Source organism: Aristolochia californica, unplaced genomic scaffold (genome assembly GCF_029961685.1).
Source record: "Aristolochia californica isolate CCGP_79_NKW_82.1479 unplaced genomic scaffold, dmAriCali1.0.hap1 SCAF_6, whole genome shotgun sequence".
Lineage (NCBI taxonomy): Eukaryota > Viridiplantae > Streptophyta > Magnoliopsida > Piperales > Aristolochiaceae > Aristolochia > Aristolochia californica.
In genome coordinates this window covers 44,047,949-44,070,231 of record NW_027182257.1, presented here as the reverse complement: position 1 = coordinate 44,070,231, position 22,283 = coordinate 44,047,949, and the positions used below count along the sequence as shown (strand labels likewise).

Below are 22,283 nucleotides of genomic sequence, written 5' to 3'. Positions count from 1 at the left end.
AATAACAGTTCTTCTTAGAGTAGCTTCCTCTTTCTGCTTGAAATTCGCACCAGAGCCCCCAGCCAAATTTGCATTCCTATGGTCCCAGAAGAGCAAGATTTGCAATAAATCATGAGATGTTAAAAGCTAGTTCGAAAACCCAATTCAGCCAAATCTTTTATGGTGAAATTTCTCATGTAATAGAAGTCCGCACGGTGGCAAGTGCTAAAATTTGGAATTACAGTAGCAGAACAATATTGAATGTTTAAAACAGGAGAAGAAGAGATAATAGTTATACTCGATACCTTTCCACCTTAATCTTTCCACAGCTTTATTGATGCAGGGCAAATGTTCGAGGAGTAGTTAGTACTGGAAATTTTGATCTAGATGGCAGTCCCTGGACTTGGCTAACGAGAATTTTGATTGTGGAAGGAAAAAAGGGGAACAGCCGGTTGAAGCGAGCTGACTGATACATACAGACCTTGTATTCTGTTGAACTGCAAAGCTTCTCCAGCCTCTTGTTCTGCAGATGATAACTGAAAATCTCACTTTTTCCCCTTTGGCGACCCACTTTACAAGTCCCAACAAGGAAAAGAACCTCAGCATCTGGATGACAAGCCATTGGATAGAAACTCCAACGAAATTGGTAGCTGTAAGGATGGTTCTTAACAGAGACACTGGTGGTAACAGTATGCTTGAGAACCCATTTGCCAGTAGAGTAGTCCTCCAGTACCCAAATCAGTACCTCAAAGCCATGAATTCTGATAAAATTGAGGCACCCATTATATCCCCTGAGAAGCCGTATATTTGGACTACGTCGTTTTGGTTGGATTGCTTTCGGTAGCTTGACTGATACAAGTCTCTTCTTCTCGATGTCTAAACCCAGCAAGTTGCGTGAACTCATGATGTGCAGAACTCCGTTCAAATAAACAGACCATGGCTCGCTGGCCAAAGTAACACTAGGGACCTCCCCTTGCACTTGGCACTCAACCCATTTGTTTGTTTTAGAAGAGAACATATCGATCTTGATGCATCCACGGACAATCTGGGGTGAAAGGAAGCGGATGACCATGAAGAGGGTGGGGAAGCCGGGATCAAAGGCCAAAGCAAATCTAGGTTGGCTGTACCATATTCTCTGTTGCCTCTGAGGAAGCGCAAACAATTGCTTTGTGAGAGGATTGCACACATAGAGAGTTATACACATAGTCTTCCGACAGTTAGTGAGGTTTGTGTTTGAGCAAAGAAGCAGCCCATTGCAAGTATGATCAATCTTGAATGAACTTCCCTCGTCCCATGGCAAGAAATCAAGACTCAGACCTCCACATTGGGGTTCATCAGACAGAGGAGCGAATCTCCATGATTGCTTCTCCCCACCGCAGCCATGGTAGAAAAACCCTGGGAAGGTTCTAGGTACCCTTCCACGTGCCTCTGCATCTGATATCAGAGTCATCCATCTTTTTGATAAGCATTTGGCTCTGTATAGCGGCTTGCAGGGCAGCCGGAAAAGGATATCCTCCAACAGGTCATCACTCAAAACTTCTACATTAATGTCTTCCCTTGTCTTCTTCGTCGGATAATCCACTGACCCTCCATAGTTCCGGGAAAAAGCCTCTTGCCCGTCCATACGATATTCATCATATGAGTCGACCGAATCGAACCTGTATGTGAAGATTTCCTCCATGGCACCTGGGAAAGATCGGAAAGATGCGAGACGACTCAAAATCAAATTTGACTATTATCCCTGCTTATAGGGATAACTATTATCCTTTTAAGAAATAGCAGCTCCTGCTTAAAAAGATAACTATTATCCGTTCCTGTTTATTTAGGCTTACATCTTTCTCTATTGGGTTTCATTGACCTCGCGCAAGGGCATTCCTGAAAAAGTGTTCAACATACCTTCTTCTTCTTCCCCAATGTGATGAGTCCCAGCGAGCTCCCTAACAACAACCCTGTAGATGTCAATGAATTGCTTGGAAGAGTCAAAATAGATTTACAGTACATGGAAGAACGGGAGTCTTAAAGGCCATGAACTGGTCGGTGGAGAAAAGACAAGAGATAAAGGAATGCGTCCTGAATTCTTGGATGAATTCTTGGATGGGTTTTCAGGGGAGAAGAGAGAAGAGCGAATGGTTCAGCAGGGAGAGTCCTAGGGAATCAATCTGTGATTTACATAACGTTTTCGGATGCGCAAGAAGGCCCCAGACGAGATTAAGTCGCAGCAGAATACCAAATTAAGTTCTTGACCGAATCAAAATTGCAGTGGTTATGATTAAAAGGTTTCATTGGAAAAGAAAAACGTTACCAAATTTTTCACGACTCCATTTTCTCTCTCCAGTTTTTTTCCCTGCACCCTTCACGTCGGAGAACGTCTTCCCTTGGATCACACTAGTGAACGTACATATTGCTTCCAAAGTATAAATACGTATTATACAAATAATATAAATTAAATATTCAGAGAAGATTTCCTCCATGGCACCTACAGCTGCAAGATATCGATGAAAACAAGGAAAAAAATCTAAAATCAAGTCTATCAAGTAGGAGTGGTTTCTAGTCCGATCCTGCCTATGTTCGAGCCGAGTTTGATTTAAATATTTCAAACTTGAACTCGAGTCGAGCCTAAAATTGTTATCGAGTTCGAGCCTAATAATTTTAACCGAGTTCGAGCCAAACTCGAGTTTCAACATTCATTTAAAAATTTTCAAAAAATATAAGTCTCGAGCTCGTGCTCCAACATACATTTAAAACTTTTCAAAAAAAAATGTCAAATAAATTGTATATAAAATTATGTATATATTTTACATAAAATTGGAAATGACCTCTACTTAAAATTGGGCATAAGTATGACATCAAATCCAGCTGAGTCCAATCCTTGTTTAAGCCGAGTTTTATTTATATATTTTTAACCCGAGTTATAATTTAACTCGTGCCTAATAATTTTAACCGAGTTCGAGCTTAACCTACATTTAATACTCTATATAAAATATATGTCAAATGAATTATATATAAAATTATGCATACATTTAAAAAAAGAATGATAGGGGGGGTTCGGGATTGAATTTCAATAATGGATTAGAACACACCAATATTAATTTTTTTTACTCCAAATGTTGTTTAGCTTATTTTGTAATTTTTGAATCTGACCATAAATTTACTATGGCCTCCTTATTGCACCTAGTTGAAAATTTATATTCTAAGAAAAACTAGAAATGTTTTTCCTATGATACATATTTCCCAAAAAAACTTTAAATAAAATCCTATTACTATTAGTGACTTATTAGAAAATTACAAGAAATATTTTAAAATTTTCTTAGGAAAGTTAAATGGACCTCTTATTACCTCTTCTAGGGAAATAAATTAAAATTAATATTTTCAATCTAACATATAACTATACTTATCGATAAATTTTTAATCCAATAAAATGTCAAACACAAAATTGCTATGAAAATTGCCTCATGCTAAAAGTATTACAGCATCAACTATCAAATACTTATTCAAAAATTTTGTATACGGTTTTCTAGCCCATCTTGGCAGGAAAATGTTACTTACAAAATTATATGATTTTTTTATATGAATTTTCAATTAAAAAAATATTTACAAAAAACATGAGACACTAATAGTCCCTAGAAACTTATTTCTACTAAAATTTATTTTTAATTTCTTCAAGAGCCATGAGGAAGAAGAGTTTAAGAAAAAAAAATTCACTTTTTGATCTCGCACGTTATGGTTTTCACTTTTCTCCCCCTAACTTAGGTATTCTATATTCTGCTGGTTATGGTTTTCCTACCGAGACGAGGAACAATGCCGAGGGAAAATTTCGTGGGGGATAACGGCTACAACGTAAACAAATGCGAAGGTAGACGAGGGGGAAGAAATCGAGCGACGGCCACAGAACTGGCGACAACAGAAAGACAGAAAGCAGCCGGCGAGGCAGCTGTCAACGACAACAGAGGAGGCCACAACAGCGGCAGGAGGGGCTCAACAGTGACAAAGGGAGGAAGAATTTTTTTCCCCTCACTCCGCTCGCCGCTCCGGTTGTTGAATCCCCCAAATTCCCCGAATCCTGTGCTACTCGTTAATTTAACGAGCCAGCTCGTAAGCTTTCGAGCCGAACCAGATCGTAAGCTTTAACGAGTTGATCTCGGAGCTCGAACTCAGCTCGAGATTCGGGTATACCGAATCAGTCGGAATCAAGCCAAGCTTGAGCCGCTCGCCAGCCGGTTCGAAGCCACCCCTAGTGTCAAGTACTTCCGGTTTCTTTTCTCTAGTTTCCAAAACTATCTACTAGTTTAAATCGTCTAAAGTCAGTCCTTGCATGAGAAACATTTTTTTTTAGAAGTTTTCTAGGGAGAAAGAAACACGATGCTTTTGTAGAAAGAGTCCTAATTAGGGTGGTTCAAGAGCTGAGAATCAATTTACTGATTACGTTTCGGAAAAGTAGGAGAGAAGATGGTATCTCAGGAGTTCTTGCTTGCCTCAAATTCCTCGACTCTGTACTTTACGTTGAAGAGATATATAGCTTATAAGTTTATTTAAGTTTACAAAACTTTTATTTTAATTAGTCTTTGAATTGAACTTTTACTTCTGGTTTGTCTACGCGCCGTCAGGTCTCGTTACTCTTCTGCTTCAGGAGAGTAGAGCTGGAGTCTAGGGTTTTCTATCTTCGTGTCTGAGGTCTCTCGTCGCCGTTTGTCGGTCTCGAGATCATGGCGGAACAGGTTGGCTCTCAGCTCTTTATTTATTCACTTCTCATTTTCTCCGGAAGTTGCTTTCTGTAATCTCCGGCAGCTTGATGGAAACGATTCTCTTATCGTAAATCACAAAATACAAAGAGATTCTCTGCGTCAGATATCCTGTACAAAATTCCATTCAAATAAACGGGCAATGGCATATAGAGTAGAGCGGTGTTTGGTACTTCCCCACGCACAGTGCACTCAACCCTCGGTCCCGGTTTCAGAAGAAAACAGATTAATCAGTCGTCCGAGAGGAAGACGATGACCTTGAAGTGGCTGGAGATGGAGTTCCCTCCATTGCTTGGTAAGAGGGTTAGAAAAATAGTAAGTCAAGGTTCTCACCGGTCATGATCAGAAGAAAAATAAAAAAACAAGGGGAGAGGAAGATAGTTTCCATTGTTTGGCAGCACAACTACGTATAAAATAAACATTTTGAAATTAATAAAACTAGCATTATATGGGACAAAACATAACACTGCCTTGAAGGTAGGGGTGGCATCGAGCCGAGCCGAGCCTGAACTTGCCTATGTTCGAGTTGAGTTTGATTTAAATATTTCGAATTCGAACTCGAGCCGAACCCAACCTCAAACCTAAAATTGTTATCGAGCTCGAGCCCAATAATTTTAACCGAGTTCGAGCCGAGCTCGAGCTTCAACTTTTATTTAAAACTTTTCAAAAAATAAATGTCTCGAGTTCGAACTCCAACATACATTTAAAACTTTTCAAAAAATACATATTAAATAAATTATATATAAAATTATATATACATTTTACATAAAATTGGGCATACATTTTACATAAAATTGGGCATGATCTCTACTTAAAATTGGGCATAAGGGTGGTATCGAATTGAGATAAGCCCGAGCCTTCCTATGTTTGAGACGAGTTTGATTTAAATATTTCAAACTTGAGCTCGAGTCGACCCTAGGCTCGAGCCTAAAATTGTAATCGAGCTCGAGCCTAATAATTTTAACCGAGTTCAAGCTCGAGCTATAGTCGAGTTCGAACTTAACCTACATTTAATACTGTACATAAAATATATGTCAAATAAATTATATATAAAAATTATACATAAATTTTATAAAAAAAAATGATAGGGGAGGTGAGGGATTGAATCTCGATAATGGATTAGAACACACTAATATTAAGTTTTTACCCCAAATATTGTTTAGCTTATTTTGTAATTTTTGAATCTGGCCATAAATTTACTATGGCCAATTTTATAGGACCTGGTTGAAAATTTATATTATAGGAAAAACTAGAAATATTTTTCCTATGATACATATTTCCAAAAAAAATATTTAAATAAAATCCTATTACTATTAGTGACTTACTAGAAAATTACAAGAAATATTTTAAAATTTTCTAAGGAAAGTAAAATGGACCTCTTATTACTTCTTCTAGGGAAATAAATAAAAATTAATAATTAATCTAATATATTACTATACTTATAGCTAATTTTTTAATCAAATAAAATGTCAAACAAAAAATTACTATGAAAATTGTCTCATCCTAAAAGTATTACAATATCAACTGTCAAATACTTATTCAAAAATTTTCTATACGATTTTAGCAGGAAAATCTTACTTAGAAAATTATATGATTTTTTTAATAAGAACTTCCATTTAGAAAAATATCTCAAAAAAACATGAGGCAATAATAGTCCCTATAAACTACTAAAAATATTTTTTCAACATTTTTTAAAAAACTACTATTAGTCCCTAGATTTTTATTTTTTTGTTTTCACTTGTTTATGATTTCACATTCTTAGGAAAGTAAAATGGACCTCTTATTACCTCTTCTAGGGAAATAAATAAAAATTAATAATTAATCTAATATATTACTATACTTATAGCTAAATTTTTAATCAAATAAAATGTCAAACACAAAATTACTATGAAAATTGTCTCATGCTAAAAGTATTATAACATCAACTGTCAAATACTTATTCAAAAAATTTCTATACGATTTTCGTAGGAAAATCTTACTTAGAAAATTATATGATTTTTTAATAAGAATTTCCAATTAGAAAAATATCTAAAAAAAATGAGGCAATAATAGTCCCTAGAAACTACTAAAAATATTTTTCAACATTTATTTAAAAAACTACTATTAGTCCCTAGATTTTTATTTTTTTGTTTTCACTTGTTTATGATCTTGCACTTGCGAAATCGTCTTCTCCCAGGGGGGGAGAATTATTTTTCCTTTCTAACTTAGGTCCTCTGGTTTCCGCTGAGGACGAGGAACGACGTAGATGCAAAAGCTTCTATCGGCGCTGGCAAGGAACTTTAGTTGGGGATAACGGCGGCAACAGAAACAAAGGCAAAGGCAGATGAGGGGGAAGAAATCTAGCGGCGGCCATAGAATCGGCTACAACAGAAAGGCAGAAGGCGGTCAGTGAGGTAGTTGTCGACGACGACAGAGGCAGCCACAACAGTGGACGGGAGGGACTCAGCTATGATGAGGGGAGGAAGAATCCACTCCCCCCCCCCCCCCCCCCCCCCCTCCTTGCTCTTGCTTGGCTCTCCAGCTCTTGGTCCCGTTCCCTGATTCCCGTGCCGCTCGTTAAATTAAGGAGCCGGCTCTCGAGCTTTTGAGCTGAACCTTGATTCGGTCGAACTCAGCTCATTAATTTAAACTAGCTGATCCCGGATCTCGACCTCGGCTCGAGATCCAGGAATCAAACCGAGCCGCTCGCGAGCCAGCTCAGTTCGAAGCTACCCCTACTCAAAGGTCTATGACTCTCTGCACAACTACGTATAAAATAAACACAAAAACGTATTTCCTTCAAGAGAAACTTTTACACAACGTCTATGACTTTAGAAATTGCCTGATCAAGATGACGGCTTGGGGATTGGGATCATGTTGCCACCATGAAAGAATTCAACTGTGCTTGGTGCAAACGGGAAGAACTGCCGCATGAAAACAGACCTATACAAAGTGTTCAGATCATCTCTGAAATTGAAAGTCTTCTCAAACCTATTGTTTTTGAGATTATAACTGAAAATCTCTTTCACTTCTTCGTCCAGTTGATCCTTCCTTGTTGCCCCAACAAGGAAAAGAACCTCGGAATCTGGATGGCAAGCCATTGGAAAAAAATACTGATGAAACTCGCTGCAGTGAGGAATATATTTCTGTACTATCATGGCTTCTGAATCAACATTCCGCTTCAGAATCCATTTTCCAGTAGAATAATCCTCCAACATCCAAACCAGAATCCGGTAACTTTCATGGTCTCTGATGTAATGGAGGTAGCCATCGATTCCCCTCAGCAATCGCGTTTTCGCACGGCTGCGGAGTTCTGTTAGCTCCGGCAACTTGACGGAAACTAATCTATTTTCTTCAATCTTCATACACAGCAGATTTTGTGCATCATATGTCCTGTACAGAACCCCTTTCAAAAAACCGGCCATGGCCCTTTACATAGAGCGATATTTGGTACTTCCCCCTGTACAGTGGACTCGACCCACTGGCCTGTTTCAGAAGAAAATATTTCCGTCTTATAATGCTCATGTCGAATCCTGAGTGAAAGGAAGCGGATAACTTTGAAGTGGACGGATATGGAGGAATCGAAAGCCAAGGCTACGGTGGGCACACTGAACCATGACTTCTGTCGTCTAGGAGGAAGCTCAATCCAGTCCTTGGTGAGAGGGTTGCATAGATAGTAACTCGTGATTCTCAAACAGTCATGAGAAGATGTGTTTGAGCAGACAATCAAACCATTGCAAGCACTCTCAATCTTAAAACCTTTTTTGATATAACATGGTAGAAATTTCAAACTCGAGACTCCAGATTGTAGTTCTTGTTCGGATAGACAGGCGTATTCCCAGGTACGGTTCTTGGCATCGCGGTAGAACACGCCTGGCGTCGTTAATGGCTGCAGTAGATTTGCATTGGATATCAGAGTCATCCAGGCTTTTGAGACGCATGTGGCCGCGCAGAGCGATTTGTATGACAATCGAGAAAAGATTTCCTCCCACAATTCACTGCTCAAAGCATTGATATTAATGTCTTTCCTAAGCTTATGCTGCTTCAGATGATTCATCGATTCTATGTAGTTGTCACATGGGGTCTTATTCAGATCCATGTGAAATTTAAAACACGGGTCGGCCGAAGATATTTCCTCCATGAAACCTGCGAGAATGGGGAATAGGAGAGAACCAGAAAAATCAACCCAACAAACAAGAAACGTAAAGATTAATGTTACTGCTGTTAATAACCAGAAAACGCTAGAAGATCTCTCAATTGAAGCAGTTGTCAAGAGGATGAAAAAAAAAAAAAGGTGAGAGATACAGAGGTGTTTATCTCGATTTAAAGGGATGACGAAGCAGAACTGTTAAAGAATAAAAAAAAGATGAAACCAGTCCTGAAATTCCGTAGAAGCATGAGGAGAAGTTAAATTTTTTTCCTCTTCTAATCACGTACCTTGTTCTTCCATGCAATGTGCAACAGAGATGGGAATCCTCAAGTATTGACGATGGTGGACAGTTCTTCGCTTTCTTGGTTCGTGCTAAGAAAGATCACTGCAGTCGCAGTCTATCAAAGGGGGAGAAAAACTCCATTAAGGGGAGGAGAGAAAGTGTGCAGTTGTGGGAGTTATTGCAGGAAGAGAGAGAAAGAGAACATATCGTGAGAATTCGTGACAGTTAAGAGAGAGAATATATTGCTTTAAAAAGAGAGAAAATCCATTTCATAGAAAGAAATAACAGTGGTTTAACCGATTAAGATATCTCAGGTTTATCTACAACAACGGACGATCCAGATTTCAATCCGGTTTGATCCTAAAGCAATAAATGGATGAGATTCATCTTAACAAGCGTGACTCAATCCTTAAATTTTTGGCATAATTCAAGCTGATGATAAATAGTTATTAAAATTATTTAGCATTAAATTTTTTTAAATTGATTAAAAATTAGTTAGTACCTTAATTTTTAGTAGTCGTTTAATTAATTTACATTTTTTATTATCAAAAAATTTCTATAAAACTGATAACTTCCCTAAATTCCAATTAAAAAGGGGGGAAATTAATTTTCATATTTAATTTGCTTACTTTTCTTATGGGACAAGGGATTTGAGGTAATTAATGGGCCGGAAATTGATTAATCGGACCTGGCCCATTATGGGTGGTATAGCCCTCCTGCAGCGAACTTGTAGCAGCTGATCCGAGTCAGAACTCAGAAAAGAAAGAGGAAGAAAATGGAAGGTGAGATAGTCCACGCGGAAGATAAGGGAGACAACCGGCCGCCCGATTTCACTCTCCGGCCGTTTCATCTTTACGATATAGATGATTTCATGGTAAGGGCCACCGACGACCGAGCTAGCCGGTTTTTTGCAATGGGACACTTTCGTCTCCAGAGAAGCCGCTCTTTCTTACTTCAAGAACAGAGTCTTGTCTCATCCATGGCGTCGGGCTATCTGCCTGCAAGACCGTCCAATCGGCGCTATCTCTGTCTCCCCAGAATCCGCCGACAACTCCCAGTTCAGGGCTTCAATTGGGTACGTCTTGGCACCTGGCTACTGGGGTCGGGGGATCGCCACCCGTGCGGTGAAGATGGTCGTCTCCACTATATTTGACGAATTTCCCCAGTTAGAAAGGCTGGAAGCAGTCGCTGACGTTGAAAATCCTGCGTCTCAGAGGGTGCTGGAGAAGGCGGGTTTCGTTAGAGAGGCAGTGTTGAGGAAGTATTTTATACTGAAAGGGACGCCTAGAGACGTGGTGATGTACAGTCTTCTCGCCGCTGATCCTAAGCGGCTTGATTGATCGTTGATTGAGAGATTTTGGAGCTGTTATTTTTGTATTTTATGGTGGTGAATTTTAGAAAAGAGCCGATACTTGTTACTAGGTACTCTCTTATGTGATATTGGTTGTGCTAATGACTCAATTCCGGTTTCTCAAGATCTTTTTTTGCGGCGTAAACAATTTTGATTTCTGAATTCTCGACTGTTTACAGCTAAAGGCTGTTTCTTCCAAACTGTTTCGAGTATGATGTTAAAGTACTCGAGATAACCGATCAAAAAATTGATGCCGTAGAAAGGATGGCAATCTTTGAATTCAGGGGAAAAGAACAACACAATCAACCTCGGAGAATCTCTCCAATGAATCATTTGAAAGCACCAGGAATAATTATCAGAGATACAAGCAGGACAAACTTAAAACGCCAAAGGGCATATCTCAGAACACCGGGAGGCTTGGGGCATATGATGCGATGGATAGGAGAACGAACAGCATAGGAACAGGGAGCACGCTAGAGCTTGCAGCTGAGGCTTCCCCACCCTTGGATGGTACAGTCTTTGATCCAGTTCCTGCATTCGGATGCTAGTTAAGACTTGAAATAAAGGTTCTGTTCCTGAAAAATTTTCTTAGCGAATGAAGTGGTGGAATTGGCCAGCCATGAAAATTTGAACTCATGGCTGAAACCACCCAAAGCTGTTGCAACTGTGCCTTGCTAAATCCATCAGAAACAAAAACAGGCACACTGATACGAATAAACCATCCAAGAGCAACTTGGCCAAATCAAGATTTCATCTCAAGAATTAGCTTCTAAACACTGACTAGCTGGGCTGTTGGCCATGAGATTGACATCTTGTTGGATTTAACATGTTTAGAGAGGAAAATTTACCTGAAGGAATGCTTGGAACTGATGGGGTCGATGGGCTAGCAGGGGAAGCAGCAGTAGGTGTTGTTGGCGTAGTTGGAGAAGCCGGTGTGCTTGATGGAGATGCTGCAGGAGAAGTTACCGGTGCCCCAACAGCTGATAATCAAAATTCAATTAAAGATCCTCAGTATATTTTGAAATCACTAAAGTAATGATGAGTAATGGTGTCTCAAATCTTCAGCTAACATGGTACAGAGCAAGGTTACGATTTATCCGAGAAGAGGCCATTCCTGTGTTTGTTGCTGCACCAAAATCAACTTATACATGCAATAAAAGTTATCTCCTATGCGTGCTTGGGTCTGTGCTTTTCATGCCATTTACATCCATCCAAGCATATTATGAGTCTTTCATATGTTATGCATTTTGCAGCCACTTTTGTATACTGAAGCTGTGCTCAAACAAGTTTTCTGAAGCTTACCATTGCATTGGCTTACTGGTGGTGTCTGAATCTTGCAAGCTCCAGGAAGGGTTAGAGCCTGTGTCTGATTGAAAGCAGTTCCGATGGATGAAGCCCCACCATTGAGAACCATGCAGAGGCACCTCATCTGAGTATTGACAACAGTAGTAAGCTGAGTACAGCAAGAAGCTGAAGGTGTGGTAGAATTCCCAGTAACGTAACTCAGGCATGGAGACAGGCTAACAAGGGCAGTTGTGCAGCTTGATTGAGCTCTTGCCCCTGTCCAAAGTGTTGTGGCCACTAGCACAATCATGAAACCCATCTCTGCTCCTCTTATGGCCATTGCTGCTTAATCTCTAGTTGCTCGGATCACTAAAAATGGAATCCTGTGAAGGGCTTCTGTGGAGGGGAGAAGTTTTTGAGTGATTTATAAGCATGACTGATACTGAGTATGGAGTTGTGGTTGACCAACTTTTCCTAATCACAAATGATTGATAAAGAGATTCTAAGGTGGCAAAAAGAAGTGGGCAATGAACTTTAGATGTGGCATATAACCATGTTGTTGTTTCTTCAAGTCCGTGAAGTGCTTATCTGGTACAATCAGGAACAATCATCTCTAATGGAGGGATCTACATTTTTTTTTTTTTAATGTTTTCTGCCTACCTGCTTCCTCTGTGTTGGTAATCTACTGTAACCTCCACCCGTTTAGTGGTTGAAATTTGTTATGCTTTGCTTGCTCAACATGTTATCCGCCAAAAATCTGGGTGTTTTGAGGATAAAAATTATATTAAACTAACACTGGTGGAGAATCTCAAAACTAATTGTGCTATTAAATATCGTCGTTTCCGGTTTGCTTGTTTCTGCTGATGGTTGTGAACATTTCCTTGAATGAGGTAAGCACTGCATCATCAGGAGGGGAAAATGCTTTTCTGTATCAAATGAGGCAGAACCCAGAAGTGAATTAACATTTCCTTGAATGAGGTAAGCACTGCATCATCAGGAGGGAAAAATGCTTTTCTGTATCAAACGAGGCAGAACCCAGAAGTGAATTTAGAGCAATTAACTCTTATTAGTCTAGCAAATATTACAAATTTTATTTGATCTTAGGATTAGACTCAAGTGAAGGGTTGGCTCCAAAACGTCTATATGTCACTCATGATGAGAAAGGTTGCTCTGTTACATCTTTCCTGAAAGTGCTCGTGCTCAATTACATGCTTCACATGAACCATTCTCGAATCTATATGGAGAGATTGTATCTGCTCATCTCAAAATTATGTGCTAATTAAATAGATAATTTGGAGAATTTTACTGGACACAATGAATTTAACAGTTAAAGGATTTATTCATCTTTCGTTTTTGTTATTTCACTCATCTCTTTAGATCCTAATAGAGATCTATGTAACGATATTATCATGTTTTCTTGAGCAATGAAGATTCTTTTCAAATTCATTTAGATCTTTTAATGATGTAAACAGCGCACCAGATTATATATGGAATAGTCGTGGAAGAAAAAAATATCATATTATTAAGAGAAAAGATACAAAGAAATCTCCCTTTCATCCCCCGCAAAATAACCTCGAAATCAAATGGGTATTTAATACAACAGAATCAACATTAAGACCCAACAAATGAATAAAAACTGAGCTCAGAAGGCACTGAGAACTGAAGCAAATGATGCAAAGAATTGTAGGAAGAAAAATGGAGAGAGGAACAGTTTGATTGAAACAGCATCAGAAGAATCCACAGGTGTTGATGGAACAGTCTTTGATCCACTTTCTGCATACCCAACAAACATGAACTTGTGAGCTAATTCTCCAAAATAATTGGACTAAAGATGATTGTGAATAAGGTAATTCACCTGAAGGAATGTCAGGTACAGATGGGGTGGTTGGCTTAGCCGGTGATGCTGGTGTCTCCTCAGCCGGAGAGGTCGTCGGGGCTCCAGCACCTGATCAATACATAACCACAAGAATTCAAAAGCCGCAGAATACATTACTGGTAAAGTTTGTTTTCTGGGTTCTGAAGAACCTCGGCAAAAAAAATGTTAAGTTGAACTGAACTTTCCATTGCAACGGCTGACTGATAGAGTCTGGACCTTGCATGCACCAGGAAGAGCCAGAGCCTGAGTTTGATTGATATTGAAGCCTAGAGATGAGGCTCCACCATTAAGGACAGAGCAAAGACACAGTGGTTGAGACCCGACAACACCAGCCAACTGAGAGCAGCAGGAAGATGAAGGGGATGAGGAGTTCCCAGTAATGTAGTTTAGGCAAGGAGAGAGGCTAACTAGTGCAGTGGTACAACTGGATTGAGCCATGGCTCCCAGACATAATGTATTCAGTAGGATCAAAGCTAGACCAATCTCTATCACCCGGTTTAAAGACATCTCTGCTCTGGTTTTCCTGTTGCTGGAACTGCAGGAGACACTTAAGCTTGTAAGGTTTCTGATCTTTTGATTTGAGTTGCAGAGAGGAGAATGGATTTGGTTTATAGGAAGTGGCCTCTGTAGAAGTTCATCAGAAACGGAGTTGGTTTTGCCAACCTTTGCCTAATCTCTGTTGGGTTTTTGGTAAGCTGAAATTCTGGGTAGCTTCTCTAATTCGATTTCCAGGTCGTCAGATTGATTCTTCTGTGAAGGGTGGTATCCCTTTATTTGACTACATTTTTTTAGTCAAATAAATCAGAATTATGAAACCACCGCCATTTTCGTTCCTGACTTATTTGCTAACTTCAGTAACGTCCTCAGCTTCCACATTTTATATTACAAGTAACATGGTATATTATCAAGACAATGTGTACCGAGTGATAGCTGACTTCTTTATTATGCTCTCTCTCTCTCTCTCTCTCTCTCCCTCTCCCTCTTCTGTACAAAGTAAAAAAAGGTCTTTCTTGAACTATGCTTCATATTTTACAAAGTTCCAAAGGAGGATATGAGATTCAGGCTTTCCCAGATGAGGATAATTAGAACTTCAACAATGGTTGTTTCAAGAGAGAAGCTTCATTAGCAGCCAAGAACAGAGTAAAAACCTTAATTTACATCATCTAGATTCTAGAGCAGATTTTCAGAACAAAACAAATAAACCTTTTTAGAGTTTTTTTTTAATATGATTCATTGTTAATGTTTTTCTAAAGAGATAAGCCTACGCTTCTTGTAGCTGCTGTCTGTTTTGAATGCAAAACAAATACCAATATGGATATAATGCCCAAAACGCAGCATTATTATGTTTTATGTGTCCAGTGAGACATCTGTCTTACTATTTGTTTAAGAATAGTGATTTTAATGGAAGTTGATTAAACCATTGATTGCAAAGTTGGTAAAAAATTTCAATAATGATATCACCTGGTTGGAAAAGAAAAGGTTCTGTCTGTCGATTTGGTTTCTTCCTTTAAATTAAGAAAACGAATCACTAGATGGATCGTATTGTATGTCATTTCATTCATTTATTTACTGTTATTCCAGCACTTCGGAGATGGTTTGGAGGTAAAAAAATGGAGAAGACATTGCTCTGTTTTTCTGTTGATCCTCTTTCAGAGTTCAGATAATCCACAAGATTTGTATGGAAGAAGAGAATAACTTATTGGAATGATATAAAAAAAATAACAATGGTAATCTCTCTGACTCACATATATGAACCAAAAAAATCTGTAATAGATACTACAAACAACAGCCACTCATAGTACGTCTGAAACAAATACTCTAAATTTAATATTTGATGAAAGATGGAGCTGTAAATGATGCAATGAAGAGCAGGGAGAACAATGAAGACAGAGACAATTTGGTTGAATATGCATCTGATGAATTAACACCAGTCGTTGGTACATTTTTTGTTCCTCCTGCACTCACAGAAATTAAGCTTCAGAAATATAGTGTTGAAAGAAAATTATGATGAAGCTCAATCTGTTGTGGATTCTTTTTTTGTGCACATTTGATTAAATTTTCCCACAGTTATTGCTTATTTGGGTGTCACTGAGAAGATGATTTACCTGAAGGAACGCTTGGCACTGAAGGAGTTGAAGGCGAAGAAGAAGAACCCGGTGTCTCACTGGCCGGAGAACCAGTCGGAGTGCCACCACCTGATTAGAACACAGTAAATAATCACATTTGAAGTTTTGGTTACCACAACATTACTGAGCAAAATTCAGTTTACAGAACTTACTGTTGCACCGGCTAACCGGTGGGGTCTGGACTTTGCATGCACCAGGCAGGGCCAGAGCCTGAGTCTGGTTCACGTTGATTCCTAACGACGACCCACCACCACTAAGGATGTTGCAGAGGCACTGGGGCTGAGCCCCAACAACATTAGCCAGCTGAGAACAGCAGGAAGATGAAGGGGATGAGGAATTCCCTGTAATGTAGTTTAGGCATGGAGAGAGGCTAACAAGTGCAGTGGTGCAACTGGACTGAGCCATGGCACCTACACAGAGGGTAGTCAGTAGCACCATGACTAGACCTATCTCCATCCTTTTACTCTCCATGTCGGATGTCCGGCCAGTGGAATGTCTCTAACCCGAAGATTCTGTACTGAAGAAGTGAGTGCTTGGATGAGATGAGAAGACAGGAAGAGATGGAAAGAGAGGAGAGATTTTATAGGATGGTGCTGTGTTGTGTTACAGAAGAGCCTAGGTCTTCTTAGTAGTTAAGGCTTGTGGGTGACCAACTTTTCCTAATCTTTAACAGTTCTCTTATAAATCTTTTTAACAACACTGTGAATGGTCAGATGAGAAAAATCATTACTGCTGACAAAAACTCCACAGTTTCTGATGTCAATGGAGCAGCAATCTGATGCAGTTTGAGGCCTCTTTGGCACCTCAAAAACTGAATTCTATTTCTTGGTGAGGTAATGAACTACCCTGTTTTAGTCCATCTTTGCAAGCTACTTCTCTATCTCTCTCTGAAAAACCCACTTCTCTACTTTTCCAAATCATAATTCTGGCTTTCTTTCTTTTCTTTTTACTCCAAAAGAGAAAAATTGCAAAGAAAGAGAAAGATTCATTTAAGTAAAAACGCTTGTCTTTCAAAGTGTCTCTGTAATTTAAAAAAAAAAATAGAAAAGTAACTTTCAAGAGTCAACCAGTCCTGCCATTAATCCTTGCTAAGAAGCTTAAGCAAAAATGACTGAAGTGAATTTTCTTTATAAGTTTGGCGTTAAGGAACTCAGCATGTTGATTCACTGAGTTAAAACTCACACAACCGAGACTCGGACATGATGTGGTCAATAAGAGTGGTTCACCAAAATCGTTGTTCTTAAGACGAGTCAACAATTCCTAGTCTTTTGTTTAAATCTCTCACGTAACGGAATACCAACCCTACCTATAACTTTGCTGAGACTAACTGTCAACAAGAAGAAAAACAAATAAAAAAGAAAGAAAGATTGATTCAATCTCCATTTCTCTCAAGAAAGTTAGTTAAGGTAGGTGAATTTCCAATACCCACCTCAAATCTAACCTTGATGTAGATGATCTTCCTCATTCATGTCTTCTCTTCTGTAAACTCCAAATATAAATACATCACAATGGCACTGTCCTTCTCATCCAAATCTCTCTTCAGCTACAAGCTTCTTCCTCAGGCATAGAAATGGAGTTGCAGAGAAACGTGATTGTATTAACAGTGGCCTTGTTACTGGCGTCCGTGCAACTGGGTTCAGGCCAGATTACCAGCCCTTGCACTGCTTCCATGATCAGCAGCTTCACACCCTGCTTGAGCTTCATTACAGGAAGTAGCAGCAATGGGTCTTCTCCAACAACCACATGTTGCTCGTCTTTCGCCTCGCTCATCAGTGGCGGCACGGACTGTCTCTGCCTTATAGTAACCGGGAGTGTGCCTCTCAACATTCCGATCAACCGGACGTTGGCGATCTCGCTTCCCCGGGCTTGTAACATGGGGGCTGTACCCCTTAGGTGCAGAGGTAAAATTTACTGTTTGTCTTTGTAATTTGATGCTGGTGATCATAGAGATCTGAAGCAACTCTTTTCAATAAACTGAGTTTGAAACTTTTTGTACTTGCAGCTGCTGCAAGTCCTCTGCCTGCTCCAGGTACAAACCAATACTTTTTTGGTTTTTTTTCTTCTTCTGTGTTTCTTTTACAAGGGGTTTATACCAGATGGCTAACTCTTCGAAACCTCAATCTAAAACCCCCCATGAAATCACCGTGCTTATGACTGAACCTTGTGTGTTACATGACTGGCAGGTCCCTTTGCATTTTCTCCAGGTCTCCCCCCTAGAGGTAAATATAGTAACATAATATCTCATCTAATTAGAATCAACTTAGAAGCTTAATCTGAACATGGTGTACTGTTTCCATAGCTCCGGCTCCCACACTTCCAGACCCAGCTACAGAAACACCGGCGCCGTCACCTGCTACACCCACCGTGGAGCCAGAATCTCCACCGACCGACTCGCCCACGGCGTCCCCTGGGCTACGGCCTGTTCTCAACCCAAGTGCGGCTGGGAAGCACTCAGATATATTGGCCTCATCTCTGTTCTTATCAGTATTGAGCATGGTGATGTTGAAGTATTGTTGAAAGCGCTCTGGTATTATGTAATCAGTCATGGAGTAAATTCTTTTGTTGTGTAAAGAGGATTGGATGATTTGTTTGATTCACTTGGTCGTGATGTTTGGAGTTTTGGGGTTTTTTTTATCCATTCTTCAGATTTCTAGCTTATTGTTAATTATATCCATTGTTATGGCATGATATAGGACCCAAATGAAACAAAAATAGTTTCCACATTTGCATTTATCAACGAAATAGAATGAACTAATGGTTAGCACCTTGATTATCATTTTTGATACCCTTACTTCTCTCCTCCGATAATCTAAGACGCATGCCACATATTTTTGTGTGTGTAGCCGTTGATCAGACGACTAAGATAATCATTAATCAGACGACTAAGATATCCGTTGATCATGATCAGATGACTTAGATAGTGTTTCGCATGTTTCGTATTTTTAATAACTTCTATCAATTTTCATTTGAAGAGTCATCCAAAATTATAAATGGAAATTTTTCATTAACCCAACCCTAAATTGATCAAACAATTCCAACTCTAGCATATCGTACAGGATTTATTATCACATAATATTTTATTTTTTTCTATTTACAACAAGGTATAGCGGCTTATCAGATTAACCCATGACATAACCCTGCATCTGGAACGTTGCGAAGATCGTAATATCATTCGTCATCGGAACGATAAGACACCATATAGTACTTTCCACATCATAGAATGACCAAAAATCTTTCTACACGTAATCCCCGCCGGTGAAATGGAAGGTGATCTTTGGTACAACGTCCTTAAAAAATGTCCAAGAGTCGCCTTCGTAACACAGTTCCAGTGTGCTTACATGCTTATAAACCCTCGGGTAAGGGTGGCATCGAGTCGAGTTAAAGACCAAACTTACCTATATTTGAGCCGAGTTTGATTTAAATATTTCAAACTTGAGATCTAACTTGAACCCAATAATTTTAACCGAGTTCGAGTTTCCACCTACACTTAAAACTTTGCATATAATACATGTCAAATAAATTGTATATAAAATTATTTACATATTTTGCATAAAATTATTCATAAAAATTGTATAATTATGCATAAACTTTATTCAAAAAAATAATTCATCTCCATAAAATATAACATAAAAATGTATAAATAAATATGGCTGAAATAAGTATGAGATCAAGATTGATGGAAAATAAAAAATTAAGATGATCAAAATAATTATCCTTGATTTGGCCTCATAAATCAATATGAAATTTTAATAAGAAATAATAGAATATGTATTACAAATTCTAATAATTGAATTTATCAGATATATATTACAAATTCATATATGCACATATTTTAAAAAGATATTAAACACTACGGTTACAATTGAATAGTTTAGAACAAAAACTATGTTAATAATTAAAATTAAAAATCAATATAAAAAATTAAATAATTTAAATTATCTTACATAGTTTATAATAGCTGATGATGAGGCAAGGGAAAAAACGTCGGGGGTTCATCGATCGGTGCTTGGTTCAGTTGAAACGGCACTAGGCGTTTCGGCTGATTTCAGTCCCCTTGATCTATCCGATAGTCCCAAAACGTGGGCCCCGTCTAAGTTCTGCGGAGCTCAATATCTCGTGGGATTGCAACCTAATACGTGGGGTCAGTCTTACGCACAAGCAAACCTTCCTTCGTCTTTCGATCCAAGAGCGTCGCTCAAGAGTTCAATTCCCTGCTAGCAGAAGCGTGAAATGTGAGTAGAGTGAGGGAAGGCAAACCAAGGAACGGCGAAGGAACGAGAGCGAGGAGATCTTGGGCTACGGAATGGAACCTTCCTCTTTCGTTTCTCCTCCTTCCACGAAGCGGCCGCCCAATCTCTCTTCCAATGCTCACTGCGTTGACTATAACGGCTCTGCGTCCTTTGTGAAACGACGCCACCATTCCTTGATCAGCCACCCTCCGCCGCCTCTCAACCTCTCTCACGGCGGAACCCTCTTCCGCGTCTTCTGCCCCGCTGACTAAACGGGTGCCGTTATTGGCAAAGGTGGGGCCATCATTCACCATTTTCGACAATCTACCGGTCCGATTTTGAAGCCAGTTTTGAATTCATAGGAAGAACGAAAATATCGAACCGGAAGTCGAAGGGTCGAAAGATGTCAAAGACGACTCGTCGACTCCCCTTTCGGGCCATCGTTAAGGTAACGAGCCGAAAGCTTTCGAACCGAACCATAATCCGGTCGAGCAGCCGCTTGGCTCAGTTCGATGCGACCTCTGCAGCAGTCGAGTGACTTTGAAAACTGGAAAATTCACTGTCCACTGTTGGAACTCCGATTCCTATAAATTCCTCAATGGCGGCATTTTATTTAGCTTCTCTGGACTCAGAAAACTAACTAATTTCCGTCGCCTCCATTTCCGATTCAACGTGAATCTAACTCTTACCAAAATGGAGTCCGCCGCTGCCGTCGTGCTCCTGTTGCTAACCGTCTCGGCGACGGTTATCTCGGGGTCCGCCGCCGCCGTCTGCGCGAGCGAACTGTTGGCTATCTCTCCATGTTTGCCTTACGTCGCGATGGCGCCGAATAACTTGTCCTCTGTCGCGGATCCTCTGTGCTGCGATCCATTCAGGACGGCCTCGGACGGTGTCGCACATTGTATCTGCCGCTTGCTAAGCGAGCCTGCACTCCTCGGATTCCCTCTCAATTTGACTCGTCTCCTCTCTCTGTTCTCATTCTGCCCCGCAAATAGCTCCTTGCTTGATGCCGATTCTCTGCAGACGGTGTGCCGACGTAAGAAAGCATCCCGTGCTGCATATCGTCCTTTTGATTCAATTTTCTTTACTTTTCTTTCGTTCTCTGTCTCAACTTTCGTAGTTCTTTTTCGATCTTGAAGTATTTGAACTTGCTATAGTGCACTAAATCTTTTTCAATCTCAAGATCTTTCGTTCCTCTCGTTCTTTCGTGTGCCATTTTCTCATTTTGATTGTTTTTTCTTGCATTTTCTTCGTTTTGATGGCATCGTCTTTTTCTCTTAAGTTTTCTTTCTCTAATTTGTTGCATCGATAGCTCTGAATTTTCCTTCTGTAAAATATTTCGATCAGGATAAGCTTCCTTGCCGAAATGATCTTTTGGGACGTCTCCTGGCATACGTCCCTGTTTAAATTTTGGCGCCAAGTAAATTTTAACTGTTAATACCGGTAGCTGTAATATGAGCGGTCCAGAGTCGCTTTTTTCTTTCTTTCTTTCTGAGCTTCATAGATTAGCCTTATGATATAAGCAGCAAAATAAAATAAAAAAGATTAATTTATTAGGATTATTGCTCTAGTTTCATTCTCTGCAGGTGAAAGTACGGCGATCTTGATATCTAGTTTCTTTCCGCATTAGATTCAAAAGTTGAAGCATATCGTTGCGAAAATTTCCTTGACAGGTATTCACTCTGAACCTCCAATCGAAATCCCTGCCGGTGAATCTGGACCTCCAACTGAAATCTCTGCAGGTGAATCACGGTGCCGAGCCAATTAAGATCAAATTCACGACTTTCATTCTTGTTAGGTTAAATAATCAAATATTTGATGGTTCAATGCAGAAACCCCCGTCCCGTCTCCGGTTTCACCAATTACCTCCTCACTGTCTTTGGCAAATTCCTCTGCATCAGTGCCGCCCAGAAGCGTCAGCAGCAGAATCCTGCCCGAACTGTTGAAGATCCTCTCAATTGAATTTGGACTTGTGTTCTCTACATTTTATTGAATCCAGAATAGATAAGATTTCCCTCACTTCTTTTTCTATGTTGCTGGCTGAATATACTACTGATCAAATTCTCTCAATGATTGAATTCACATTTACAGCCCCTTGTTCTGGTCATAAGTGTTTAGGAATTGAAGTTACTGTTGAAATTTCGTTGAGAATTCTTTCGTAAGAGCTCCTTCAACGACCAGTTGTTTTTTCGTCACTCAAAATTAGATAGTTGCAGCCACTGACTATTTTGCTGCCCGTTCCAGTAAGGCCTAAATCTCTTTCACTTGGCACATCAATATCAATTGC

The 22,283-nt window shown here is 39.6% G+C and overlaps 7 protein-coding genes across 7 annotated transcripts; 3 read left to right on the top strand and 4 right to left on the bottom strand.

The window, feature by feature from the left end:
* Positions 1-310: 310 nt before the first annotated feature.
* On the bottom strand, positions 311-1,660 carry LOC137935496 (F-box protein At5g49610-like). Its single transcript, XM_068780143.1, has one exon. It carries the CDS (start codon positions 1,658-1,660, stop codon positions 311-313), a length of 1,350 nt encoding a protein of 449 aa, XP_068636244.1.
* An 8,231-nt stretch (positions 1,661-9,891) lies between these two features.
* LOC137934458 (uncharacterized) lies at positions 9,892-10,920 on the top strand. The gene is given in 2 exon segments (XM_068778798.1): positions 9,892-10,034; positions 10,036-10,920. Coding segments are annotated over 2 exon segments (564 nt in total). The 5' UTR covers positions 9,892-9,905; the 3' UTR covers positions 10,471-10,920.
* Positions 10,830-12,151, bottom strand: LOC137934457 (non-specific lipid transfer protein GPI-anchored 5-like). The gene is made up of 3 exons (XM_068778797.1): positions 11,784-12,151; positions 11,330-11,461; positions 10,830-11,012 (listed from the first exon to the last, which is right to left on the bottom strand). The coding sequence occupies exons 1-3, from the start codon at positions 12,103-12,105 to the stop codon at positions 10,882-10,884; spliced, it is 585 nt and encodes a 194-aa protein (XP_068634898.1). The 5' UTR covers positions 12,106-12,151; the 3' UTR covers positions 10,830-10,881.
* A 1,256-nt stretch (positions 12,152-13,407) lies between these two features.
* On the bottom strand, positions 13,408-14,148 carry LOC137935495 (non-specific lipid transfer protein GPI-anchored 5-like). Its single transcript, XM_068780142.1, has 3 exons — positions 13,818-14,148; positions 13,621-13,710; positions 13,408-13,538 (listed from the first exon to the last, which is right to left on the bottom strand). The coding sequence occupies exons 1-3, from the start codon at positions 14,146-14,148 to the stop codon at positions 13,408-13,410; spliced, it is 552 nt and encodes a 183-aa protein (XP_068636243.1).
* A 1,281-nt stretch (positions 14,149-15,429) lies between these two features.
* LOC137933961 (non-specific lipid transfer protein GPI-anchored 5-like) lies at positions 15,430-16,280 on the bottom strand. The gene is made up of 3 exons (XM_068778107.1): positions 15,920-16,280; positions 15,747-15,836; positions 15,430-15,596 (listed from the first exon to the last, which is right to left on the bottom strand). The coding sequence occupies exons 1-3, from the start codon at positions 16,236-16,238 to the stop codon at positions 15,466-15,468; spliced, it is 540 nt and encodes a 179-aa protein (XP_068634208.1). The 5' UTR covers positions 16,239-16,280; the 3' UTR covers positions 15,430-15,465.
* A 1,360-nt stretch (positions 16,281-17,640) lies between these two features.
* Positions 17,641-18,284, top strand: LOC137935494 (non-specific lipid transfer protein GPI-anchored 16-like). The gene is made up of 4 exons (XM_068780141.1): positions 17,641-17,668; positions 17,770-17,796; positions 17,951-17,971; positions 18,067-18,284. The coding sequence occupies exons 1-4, from the start codon at positions 17,641-17,643 to the stop codon at positions 18,282-18,284; spliced, it is 294 nt and encodes a 97-aa protein (XP_068636242.1).
* A 2,405-nt stretch (positions 18,285-20,689) lies between these two features.
* Positions 20,690-21,958, top strand: LOC137935493 (non-specific lipid transfer protein GPI-anchored 25). Its single transcript, XM_068780140.1, has 3 exons — positions 20,690-21,032; positions 21,670-21,748; positions 21,829-21,958. The coding sequence occupies exons 1-3, from the start codon at positions 20,690-20,692 to the stop codon at positions 21,956-21,958; spliced, it is 552 nt and encodes a 183-aa protein (XP_068636241.1).
* The last annotated feature ends 325 nt before the right edge of the window (positions 21,959-22,283 follow it).